This window comes from Micrasema longulum, unplaced genomic scaffold (assembly GCF_059751315.1).
Source record: "Micrasema longulum isolate JH-2025_06_02 unplaced genomic scaffold, ASM5975131v1 h1tg002698l, whole genome shotgun sequence".
NCBI lineage: Eukaryota > Metazoa > Arthropoda > Insecta > Trichoptera > Brachycentridae > Micrasema > Micrasema longulum.
This window is the reverse complement of record NW_028279831.1, coordinates 88,140-101,020: the sequence shown is the minus strand read 5'-3', so window position 1 is coordinate 101,020 and position 12,881 is coordinate 88,140. Positions and strand designations below refer to the sequence as shown.

The following is a 12,881-nucleotide window of genomic DNA, read 5'->3' as shown; positions in this document are numbered from 1 at the left end:
TCAGCCCTACGGGAAATTGGATACAATTTTTTTTTTTACGCGGGGTAAAAATTAGAGCATTAAATTGCACGCAAAAGTTTCTTGAAAATGTACAGAAAAAATAATAAAAAATATTTTGATAAAAACGCACTACTTTAAATGACGTCACTGGTTCATGTGAATCGACCTATGATCTGAGAGCTATGGAAGATTTCCGGTCTGCTTGTCGCTTCTGGACCAATGGGAAGAACTGGATGAGAATAAGCGGAAATGAACCTCTGACGTTACACGCGGAGTTATTTCAGAAATACAAAACTTTGAAAAATCGTAGCGCCGATAATTCGATATATAAAAAAATTAAAAAAATTTTTTTTATTTAGTTTAACAGTCTATTAACAAATAAAAAAATTAAAAAAAACCACTGAACTTCCTCATTATACCACTTGACACAGCAAACTAAGCATTCTCCATTGAGTTGGTGAAGCATAATTACAAATCTCAATTCTTTTTTCAAAGTTTATTGTAAATACATAAGTTACTCCTTTAATGGAGATTTCTTCTTTGAAGTTTGCTTCTAATACCCACTTTTAAATTTCGCTGGTTTGGAGAGTCTGATTGTCAATTTTTTCAAGCTCCGCGATTTTCGTTTGTTAAAAAAAATAGAATATATAAATTAATTAAAAAAATTTGACTTTCGGACTCTTCAAACCCGCGAAATTGCCGTTATTTTCTGAACACGCCTCGTGTGTCGGTGAATTTAATATATTAGGTATATTTTATTTATTTATTTTATTTTATAAACATAAACGGCAAATCTGCCTTTTAGAAACATGAATTTCCTTATACCCAAGATTTATAGAAAAAAATTAAACTAAAAATTATACAAGATTCATATTTTAAAAATTAACCTAAAAATTATACAGCATATTACGTGGAAAGTTTAAATAATAAAACATTCTACAGTAAAACAACAAGAAAATCACAAGTACTGTTTCACAGAGCTAGGCAAAGTTAACAAAAAACTGTGTATATATATATATTATGAAATGCATGAATAAATAAATATAATTACCATTCACCATCTTTGAAAAAGTGCAAAAGGTTTGTTCTATAGGAACAATACCCTACACTAAATATATCAGATACGTGGGAATAACTATTGCCGAATAGGTGCGAAGGTTTTCACGGTCACTGTTATCAATATTATGTATCTTTTTTGGGTAATTCTACATAAAAATTATTAAATTATTATTAAATTCTACATAAACCTAGTAATTCTAGTGCACGAATAATAAAAGAGGCAATTGAAATACACAGACATCCAGATAATATAAACAATGACGACGGGCTTAAATTAAATTCAACATGGTTCCCAGCACTACATATGACAAAAACGAATAGATATGTGCCTACTGCCGGCTGCAACACAGTACAAATTACTAGTACATAAACATAATTATTCTTTCCTACAAAACTAGAAATGTGCCTACTGCTGACTGTGACACGGTACAAATTACTAGTACATAAACACATACATTTCTTTATAAAACACACAGTTTTCCCTGAAGATGGCTCCTGCAATGGTAGCCGAAACGTCGGATCAAATCCAACATACACGGTATTACCCAAAAAAGATACATAACTATTGCCGAGTTCGTGAAGTCTATTTAATATGGCATTATAAGTATACACTGTCCGTGAATTGTTGCTACAAAACGGTGGCACCTGTCTAGTCATTCTTCCAGGCACCCTGAAGTTGATGAGAGATAACAGTTCAGGGCAATCCCATATTGAATTTACAATTTTGAATAAATTTAAAAGGTCTATAATTTTTCTTCTATCGTTAAGTTTTAACAAATTTAATGTTTTTAGTAAAAAATCGTATATGTAATAATTTCTTTGGTACATAAAAGTTAAAGCAAAAAGAACTGTATGCATTAACACGTTCGTGGTTATGCCGGCTTTCGCTGTCAAATGGTGTCCCTCATTTAGAAAACGATAGTCCAAAAGACATGTATAGCATTCATGAAACTGAAGTAATTATCTGGTAGAAGATATTGTGTCCCTATAAAAAGCTGTTATCCACTAAAGTGTCCCGTATGTTAGTCAAATAAGATTTACGTCAAACCATCAACTACGGTCCAACCGGAAGTAAAATATTAAAATAGGATAGTTATGATATTCATTGAGTGTCCGGAAAGTAATCTCAGTGAGTCGATCACAAAGAACTTGTTGAATTTTCTTTGCAACACATCAAAATTCTTCAAAATAGGCTCCTCCTGCGTTGCAGCATCGGCTCCAGCGATATTTCCAGGCGCCGAACGCACCACGGTAGGCCTCCTCCGGAATGCTCCTTAAGGCCGCGGTACAAGCTGCTCGGATCCCTTTGATAGTTTCGAAATGCTTTCCTGCATGGGTCCTTTCAGGCGTGGAAACAAAAAGAAGTCAGAGCCAGGTTCGGACTGTAGAGGGGCTGGGAATCGTTGGAACCCCCGGTTTGGCCAGGTAGTTGGTGACGAGGAAGGCACCGGGCAACTTCCAGTCGTCTTCCTGAGTCCTGTGTTTCAATCGTTTTAGTACTTCGATGTAAAATTTATCCTTCACATTTGTACCAGACGCTGACCTTTTGCCAATCTGACAGAGTATCTTCTTTAATGGCTGTCTCGATCATTTGAACAGTTTCCGTCGCATTCTTGCCAAGTTTGACGCAAAACTGGATCACCATCCTTCGCTCTACCGAGCGCTGCATTTTGACTTGTTCAAGGTCACAAACAACTTCCACGGAAACGCCTGTCCTCACTCTCCGGACGGCCGGAGAAGTATGAGCGACCCAGCATTTGTTAGCTGACTTCCTCCACTAATATTCCCAACTGGTCCGCACGCGCTCCGATGTTCAGTCGCGTAACTTGCTTACTTTCCGGACACACCATGTATATCCATGAGTGGATCCTATGAGGTAAAAGTGTCCGCAAACGTGTTAAGAACATATGTTATAATGAGTTACGTATGTGTTATAGAAATATAAAATTTATTTATAAATTATAGAAAATGTTATATCGTTGCATATTTTATATTTTCAAAGTGTCAATTTGACAAAATGTTTCCAACGCCCATATACGAATTATTACTATTATTATATTAATTTTAAGCGAGCAGTTTAAAGCAGATATGCTTAAATCTATTTTAACAAAGTTAGCTGTTGGCGCACTTTAACTTTTCCCAAACAAATCTAGTCAATTTTTGAACCCATTGAGATTACACATTGCGATCAGCTCTCGTGGCAGCTTTTTCGAACCATCAACAACCCTATTGCTCGAGAAATGCTTCTGTGGATTCATATTGAATCTCGTTTTCTCCAGCCTGAGACTGTGGCCTTGAAGACGAGCATCTCGGACATGGGATCCAAACTTGGCCAGCTATAATGACTGTCGAGTATCTTGTATGTCTCTATCGTTCTGCAGCGTTGTCAGGCCGAGAGTTGCCAGTCTCTCCACATATGGAAGCCGTTTTAGACTTGGCGACAACTTTGTAGCTCGTCTTCGGACTCTTTCCCACAAGTTGATAGCCTTAATAAAAGAGGACCCTGTAAGGATATTTACAGATCAAGTCCATTAATCCATCAGAGTAACATCGTGCTATAGCTTAAAAGATGCCATTTTGCTCTATTGCAGAGAACAAAAAAGCAAATTTTGTATTTAACAACAGACGGTTTCATCGCTGCCCTTGCGATTCTCAACCTGAGTACCTACGGCTCATTGTTTTGCTGTAAACTATAGCTAACTTGTTGTTCTCGTAGTGAAATGGCCAGCTCGTTGTGGTCTGTTTTGAGCCTGTAAACATAAGCCACGTGAGAGATTAAATTTAGCGTAATCTGAGCAAATCTCACTGTAAGGTTACAGCAAAAACTGGTATTAAAAAGACTTCGGCACACAAATGTTTTAAGAAAGATTTGAAATTCTACCCCCCCCACAAGGTACAAATTATATAACGAAAATGATTACATATCAGTGGCAAACGGTGACTTTTCCAATAGGTAAGCCACATCTATTTTTTTTCATAATTTGTACCTGGATATACATGCATATTAGTAATTAAATGTCGGCCTCGTGGTGTAATGGTCAGCGCGTTTGCCTACCATGCAAGAGGTCTCGGGTTCAATTCCGACATGATTGATATGAAATATTTATTTTAAATAGTGTTTTCACACTAGAATATTTCATAGTCCCTCGACTGGCACTCGAGTGACTGATCATCTTATCTTCATGCAACAATGATCAAGATACGCTGTGATTGGTGTACCGTTGCAGTGCCCTATGCGCCATCAGGTGCGGAAAGGGAATGTTGATGATAGCTAACTTTGTGATTGTTAATCCTAGAATGGTTTTTATCCGTATGGGGCGGCTTTATGCTGGTAGCGTGTTATTACTCTGAACCACTCTCGATTTATGAACGTGGAAGAAGCTAGGAATGTATGCCAGGATAGTGTGTGTGGCGGTCCATTCTCTCTGCCCGCCTCTACGGAGGAATGGCATGATGGTAGTAGTAGTAAGTACTACTCTTTGTCGATTGTCACTTTGAACATATAAAATGTGCAAAACATTAGTCTTTTTAAACCTCGTTCAATATATTCAGTGTGTCATAAGAGGGGGTGTTCAAAACAAGGGGATATGGAAAAAAGTACAATATTTGTATTAGGATAAATAACTCCTTTGCAGCTAGGCATCAGTGGCAAACGGTGATTTTATTTACTGGTAAGCTATAAAAAATATTTTTTTGTACCTACATAGTAGGAACATAATATGATGTAAGTGATATCGCCATTTTAGTAACGTCGAAAAATCGTCATCGATGGCCTTCCAGGACGGCGTGAGCCTGCAGGTTTAAAGAAGAGACGACTCGGGTTTCGGTTCTCATGAGTCATGCGCAGCACGTGTCCGAGCCAGGTCCACCGACGAATCCTCAAGACGCTCGTAATAGGAGGCCGCTGCGTCCGTTCTCGGACTTCAATGTCAGTTATAAAATTGAAGTCCCATATACGTTAATTTAATATGGACGTTAATTCTCAAAATAATCAATATGTTACCCGAACATTACAAAACCATAACCCGAATTCTATTAAATAAATTTGTAATGAAATGGTTACTGGATTTAGGTAGAGAAAAATCGTAAAACTTACTAAAAAACATTCTAAAATAATAAATAGTAAATATATTGTATAACTTTATAATAAATTAACTAGTAGGTTATTGTTTATTATTGCATAAAAATGTCTGCCTTAAAACAGGTTGTACCTAGTTAGGCAGACTAGACATAAAACAGAGAAATCTATTACCTAAGTATGCATGTAGTAGATAAAGAAATTGTAATTTTTGTTGATAAACCATTATTATTATTAACATATTACAACAGAGATGAAGAACATTTAAGAAAAGGTAATATAGAAGTCTAGGCATCTACAGGGCTTATGACCTGTCAACGGCTGGTTTAAGTGGCCACTTTACACACTATGTAACATTCACCATTCTGCCTATATTTGAACATCTATATTCCTTCAATTCTTTCATCTGTTGATGTTTGTGAAGTTAAAGAGCTGAAACCTTTATTTATGCGGGTGAGATTCATCTAGCTGAATTATTTCACCTGCATACTAGGCAACGCCTGAAAATGTTATTTTTTCAATTTCTATACTTCTTCATGGACCAGGTAATTTATCAACAATATTTTGAGTTTGTCCAAATTATTTTGGTATGCAGTTTACAAGATCTATTGTCCTATATTACCTTCTCTTAAATGTTCTTCATCTATGTTGTAATATGTTAATATAAACAGCTCCCCGGGGAGTTGAATCCAGTCCTTGCCTACAAAAATTTGGACAAACTCAAAATATTGTTCATTATTATTATACATTGAAAGCTCTTTAAAGATTGAAATAAATTCTCATCTCATTTGGTTCAAAAGTAATGATGTTTTGTAAACCACAATCACAAAACATTTCGTTCAATGTGACTCGTAGTTTATCTTTTAAAGTACAGAATTATTATGGATGGTTCTTCATGTGGTGACAGTTTTAGATATTGATAAAAATATCAATAAAATCTCTTAATTAAGTTTAATTGTATTGTTTTTTGACCAACGAGCGCTTTCACCTGAGCAGGTATCATTTTCAAGTGTCAAGATGAGATGCCAAAAACGATCTTCAGTACTAAGTCCTTTTGATTTGTTACACCCTTAGCCGTAATATAAATGAATGTAGAATTGAATTATTTTTAATTGAGACTGCCTGTTAAACTTCACAATAAATATATTTCAAATAATTGTATTTTTATTTTTATATTCTACAACATAGAATGAAGAAAAGTCCATAGTTCATAATCGATGACTCACACGTGTCAAATTAGTTCACCTGAAGTAGACTAATGACCGACGATGTAATGTCATAATTTTCAATCGATTCCAATACATTCGTATAATGCAACTCTTATAGTATTGCACGTTAAACCATTGTTGTGCATTGTTCTGCAGTACATTCACATCGCCCCTACCATGAAGAAATGAACTACAAAGGAACGTCGTTTATAAAGAGACCACAGGACGCAACGCCAGTCAGTCAGCCCAGCAAGTTCAGTTCACGTCAGACCAGCTCGACGACGTCACACAGTTCCAGCATGTAGTTCAAGTGCAGTCTCTTCAACCCATCATCGACGTAACACTCGTCCGACATAATTCATTATTTATCCGCCATGTAATAAATAAACATCAAACAGCAACCTCGTGTCTTCTCTATCAATCTCTAACTGGGGTAGGAGCTCCAACCAACCCTCAACAACCTAAATTATACAGTTTCTTTGTTGACGTTGCTCAGTACGAAACTCCCGATTTGAATTCGACTATGCCGTGTTGTGTCGTTTTAAAGAGTAAAAATACTGCTGGGATCAAAAAGTAACAGGATGGGATCACATTTCATGTGTAAGTGGCAAATGCATTACTTAAAAATGTTATCATTTTTCCATTTGTCAGATTGCCAAAGAAACTAAAATGGACATTTTGTTAGTGTTGCCAGGGTACTCAAATCTTCTACGCTACTTTGCTCTCTAATGAGATAACTAATGAAAATTGGACCTCTCAGATGAAACAACGCCGTGGTGAACATTTGACCGACATTGTCTTTAAAGCATCAAATATTGTTTAACATTACATAAAAATAAATAAAATTTGTTTAATTTTTAAAGTTCAAAGTTCATTACTCTTATTAAATGACCCTTTACTTATCTACTCTGTTGTGATAATCAATGTTTTCGCGTGTATGATAAAATTATAGAGAAATTAACAAATCGCTTTTTTTTGTTATGATTATATTTTACGCGATCTGGCAACATTACTCAGCGACTTAACACATGCGCGCGGCGAAAGTGGGTTCATTTTTATGAATTTTTTCATACATTTTTGAGAAATTTTGCCATTTAATTAAATGCTCCAATTTTTAACGCATTAAAAAAAATATTATATCTAATTTTCTGTAGTGCAGAACTTTCTAATTCCCCTCAATCCCAAGAAAAACTTCATTTCCAGCAGAGTAGTTTTAGACTGGAAAAATTGCCAAGTCTAGTTGTCCATTCCACTTCGATCAGCCAGTTCAAAAACCGTTTGGAGGCTTTTTTGAAGGAAGAACTTAGACAAAAAGCAGTACACGAGATATAGGCGCATCACATCAGCAATTGCCTGCCTATAACAAATAATAAAAATATTATTAAAAGGTTAAGAATGAAACAATACGAATCATAATAAAAAATTTAATCGATTCAAAATAATTCACATATTTGACTATAATACATAAATGAAAAATAATATAAAAATATTAATTAAAGTAAAAAACATTGCAAATAAAATTCCCTTTTGACAATCACTGTACTTGAGTTACTAAAACAGGCTACAGCAAAATTGGCCAAACATTACAGCAGTTGGTGCAAATTTTAGCTGTGAGATTTTCCGCAGACCGTATAACCAAATGTTTATCCGACAATATTATGAGATTGTTCAAAGGATTTAACCCCCCGGAGTTATAAAGACAAACATATTACAACAGCCTTAGTGTATTCAAGGTTCACCTGTCATTGGCTAGTGCAAGTAAAGTAGCCACCATTGACAAAGTATCACACATATGGTTGAAATTACACACACATGTAAAAAGTCCAAGCTTTGTGAACTTGGCAAGCTCAGGCTCGGCACCTCGTTACAATTTACCACTTCTTTTGTAGTTAATGAATGACATCCTTGTTTCGGGGTTTTTAAAATGTTCTATGGTCAATGCATAATGAAATGTGGGTGATGTCAGATAAGTTTAAACTTTATCCATAGAATAAAGAATAGTCCAGAAACCGCATACGCACATCAAACAGAAGGCAAATAAACTACCTACTCGTAAATAAGTAGGCTTACGTTTTGACCCATAAGTTTCTATGTAGACGTCGCTCAGTACGCAACTCCTGATTTGAATTCAATTATGCCGTGTTGTGTCCTTTTAAAGTGTAGAAATACTGCCAGAATCTTAAAGAAACAAGACGGAATCACATTTCATGTGTAATTAGCAAATGAATGTGTATGTAGCAAATGCATTACTTAAAAATGGAATTATTTTTCCATCTGTCAGATGTCAAAGAAACAAAATGAACATTTCATTAGTGTTGGCAGGGTAGTAATTTTTTTTACCCTACTTTGCTATTTTAATGAGAGAACTAATGAAAATTGGACCTCGAATTAAACAACGACGTGGGGGACATTTGAACGAGATTATCTTTAAAACATCAAATATTATTTGACATGATATAAAAATATCAGTTTTATGTCTAATAAAATTTGTTTTTATTTTAAGTTCAAAGTTCATTAATTCAATTACTCTTATTAAATGACCCTTTACTTATCTACTCTGTTGTGTCAATCAATATTTCCGCGTGCGCAATAAAATTTTAGAGAAATTAACAGATTGCTTTTTTTTTACCTTACATTTGTGTAATGATTTTTTTTTCCCATAGTGCAACATTACGCGGCGAAAGTAGGGCATAGTGGGGGGATTATTGGACACAGTCCGATGTATTCAAATATGATTCTACGCTCCTTCTGGACTATTCTTAATTCTATGACTTTACCCTTGAACTGTAAACATGACTACTAACAAGCAGAAGTGTTTCGATTTGCAAAAAAGTGGCAATTATTTGTAAAATAGAACGTGGCGCGAAATATGTTGAAGTGTGTAAAAAGTTTTCTCCATCCTTATCACATTATCAACATTGTGAACAAGTACAAATGTCTATTTATCTGAATTTGAAATTTAGAAAATGGTATGTTTGTAAGCATTTATTATAATTTTCGATAGACAATATGCAATGGCGATTGGATTTAAAAAATCTTTCTCTGGTATAACCGAGTAATGCTTATTACAAGCAAATTCAGACGGTCCCGTCTTCCTCGGAATGACCAAGTTTGACTGTATTTAAGTTGCAAATTAGTAATTAGCGAACTATATAGGTTTTAATTAAGGAATGATGACTATTGTCCATGCGATGATATTTCGTTACAGAGTATCGAACATCTGTTATTTCAGTGCCCATTTTTCAGTTTACAATGCCATAATCTTAAAGCAGAATGCAAGAAAGATGGAATATCCTTAACAGACATCCACACTGTGGTAAAAAGTAGTTATCACGCGCCATTGTTCTTGGACTTTGCAACAATAGTGATTGGGCTCATAAAGGTAATAAACGAAAATCAGCGATCGAACATCCCATTTCCAAGACAATCAAAAACGATTTTTTCCGAGTACCTTAGCCTTGTACATGACTTGTAAGGCTACTAATGGGTTGATGCAAAAGTTATGGCCGTTTTTTTATGATTCTAGGTAGAAAAAAATTTTCTTCAGAAATTATGAATAGTATCTTCTTTTAAATGATTCCATTGTATAAAGGATGCTTTCCCTCTACTTTCAATTCAGTTTTGGCCTGGCCAGAGTACAGTGAAGAGCCCTTGTATTTTTTCAAAATGTCGGTTGACGAAGTGCATTTACGTCATCGTTTACTTTATGAATTCCGTAAAGACAATACCGCGAGTGTGGCAACTAAAAACATTTGCAAAGTGTATGGAGCAGATGTCATCAAAGTTCGACAGGTACGAAATTTACAAAATTCCGATCTGGGGATTTTTCACTAATTGATAAACATTGAAGTCTGATGACAAGTTAAAAGTCATAATTGACACCAATCCACTTCTAGCCACCAGGGAGATCGCGTCGATGATGGGAGTCAACCAAACAACCGTATTAAGACATTTGAAGCGTATGGAGATGGTTTCGCGGTATGACGTTTGGACACCTCATCAATTGTCGGCTGCCAATTTATTGGATCGTGTTTCAACGCGCGTTGCTTTGAGTGCGAGACAAAAACATGAACCTTTTTTGCATTGTTTGGTAACGGGAGATGAGAAATGGGTCGCGTACAACAACGTGACAAGAAAAAGACATTGGGCTATACCTGGACAAGCCCTATCAACAACTTTGAAGGCCAAATTCATAAAGTAAACGATGACGTACATGCACTTAATCGACCGAAATTTTGAAAAAAACAAGGGCTCTTCACTGTACTCGGCCAGGCCAAAACTGAATAGAAAGTAGAGGGAAAGCATCCTTTAAAAGAAGATACTATTCATCATTTCTGAAGAAAAGTTTTTTTTACCTAGGATCATAAAAAACAGTCATAACGTTTGCATCAACCTAATAAATACAGGGGTCCAAATATATATTTAAAAAATTGCAAATTTTGCTAAATCTTAGGCATAGTAATCCATACATATCATTTTAAGATACATGAATTAATTTTTAAAACATTTTTATATTACAATCAAAAGAAATTGAAAATTAAATTCGGTTATGCAGATTATTCGTTGGTTCTCCTGAAAAAACAACAAACATACTTCTGACTAACAGATTTATAATTGACAAAATAAATTTAGTCTTACAGTGATGTCACGGGACTATGAAAAATCATTTTATATACGCTTAAATAAAAATATTTTATTTATTTAATTATCCCTACACATTTTCACACGAAAATATCTCGTAATTTCTCTGAAACATTTCTATTGAATACTTGAATTTTATGTTTTTCAAAAGAGATTATTTTGTATTTTCAACGATTTAATGTACCGATTCCATTTTCAAAAAAACAATTCAACGAATTCACTATTTAAATTTTGAATATGGTGCAAAATCAGTGTGCCATTGCAAAAATGCAACAGTTCAACTAAATTGTAGATTTATTTGAGTTTTGGCAGATGAAATGCAATGACTGGAATATAAACACAAGCTTTGGAAATGTCTTTAAGTATATCATAAGCGATAATACTGAAATCCACGCGTCGTCATTGGTTCACGTCATCGTGCCGAATACGGGATTGTGTCTACAGATGCCCGGCCCGTACTCCATGTAATCTTTCTTGGAGTGGCAGACTTGGTAGAATTCCGGGGTGGATGCGAGCATGGAGCCTCCGAACCAGACGGCGTACCGCTGCATATGGTGGGAGACCACTTGAACGTCTATGGGTTTCGGAACGATACGCCCTTCGGAAAGCAACTCCGAGGCGCGAAGCCTCATATCCACGCTGCGTTTGATATCGCGCTGCAATCGGCGCCCGAAGTCTCTGAACATCGTGGAACCGCCGCTCAAGACGATGTTCCGGTACAGCCCGCGCCGCACGTCGATCGGGCAGCTCTGGATCACCTCGTCGACCATCTCGTTCAGCGGCGCGGCGAAGTCCGGGTTGGCAAACTCCGGGTGGAAAAATATCTCCGGCCCGAGGAAGCGCTCGTAGCCGACGTCCACGGAGAACGGCACTCCGGTCACGGCGTGGGAGCCCTCGTGGCGCTTGATCCAGCGCGAAGGGTCGGCGTCGTACTTCGCAAATTCCTTGGCGATGTCCGGCGAAATGTAGCAATGGCGTTCCTTGATCGCCTTCGCGGTTTCGAGGCTCTGCTCCGGAGGGATGTTCGGCTCGCGCTCGCGGAGCAGGGTTTGGATGAAGGACGTGATGCTCCGCCCGGCGACCGGGATGTGCTTGATGCACGATCCGATGACGTACCCTTCGGCCACGGGGACGATGTGCGTGACGCCGTCCCCGCTGTCTATCACGATGCCCGTGAAAATGCCGTCGCCGGCCGTCCGCGCCGTCCAGGACGCCGCCAGCGCCAGCACCGCCTGCACGGCGATGTACAGCCCCGGGACGTTGAAGGACTCGAACATGATCTCGGCGATGTACTCGCGATTCTCCGGAGTGTTGAGCGGCGGCTCCGTGAGCAGGAAATGGTGGTCCTCCGGCTCCGCGCGCAGATAGCGGAAGATGCACTGCTCCATGAAGCGCTCCATTAGGTCCCAGTCCTCCACGAGCCCGTGCCGCACCGGGTACTTGACGGAGTACCCCGCGGCGTCGAAGGCCTCGTCTCCGATGAAGAAGTCGAGATCTTCCACTCCCTTTCCGAGGCGCCGAGCCGATTGCTCGCCCACTTTGGCGGTCTCTTTGATGGCGATCGCTGACGGAATTATGAACTGCGGTTCCTTGTTGCCGGCGAAGCCGAGCTTGGTGTAGCCCGTGCCGACGTCGATGACGCAGGCCGGCAGCCTTTCGGACATTTTCGAGGGGTTTTTTACACTTCACTTCGCGAGATGAGTCAAACTGACAGCTGAAGCGGCTTGACAAGACGGTATCGCGCCGGCGCGCCCTGGTGACTCGATTTCGTATCAGCGGTTTGACCTGTCAAACTTTAAAGAGTAAAATAAAAACACTTTGTAAAAAGATCAGTTCAACTTGTAAGTATATGTAAAACATTGCCTGTTTGTGTTTGACACACTGCTTACATGATC

The 12,881-nt window shown here is 37.7% G+C and overlaps 1 protein-coding gene across 1 annotated transcript; it reads right to left on the bottom strand.

The window, feature by feature from the left end:
* Positions 1 to 10,938: 10,938 nt before the first annotated feature.
* On the bottom strand, positions 10,939 to 12,755 carry Arp3 (Actin-related protein 3). Its single transcript, XM_088241016.1, has one exon. It carries the CDS (start codon positions 12,648 to 12,650, stop codon positions 11,394 to 11,396), a length of 1,257 nt encoding a protein of 418 aa, XP_088097142.1. The 5' UTR covers positions 12,651 to 12,755; the 3' UTR covers positions 10,939 to 11,393.
* Positions 12,756 to 12,881: the final 126 nt, after the last annotated feature.

Coding starts and splice junctions, on each gene's coding strand:
- Arp3 (XM_088241016.1), bottom strand. CDS start 12,650: ATGTCCGAAAGGCTGCCGGCCTGCGTCATCGACGTCGGCACGGGCTAC.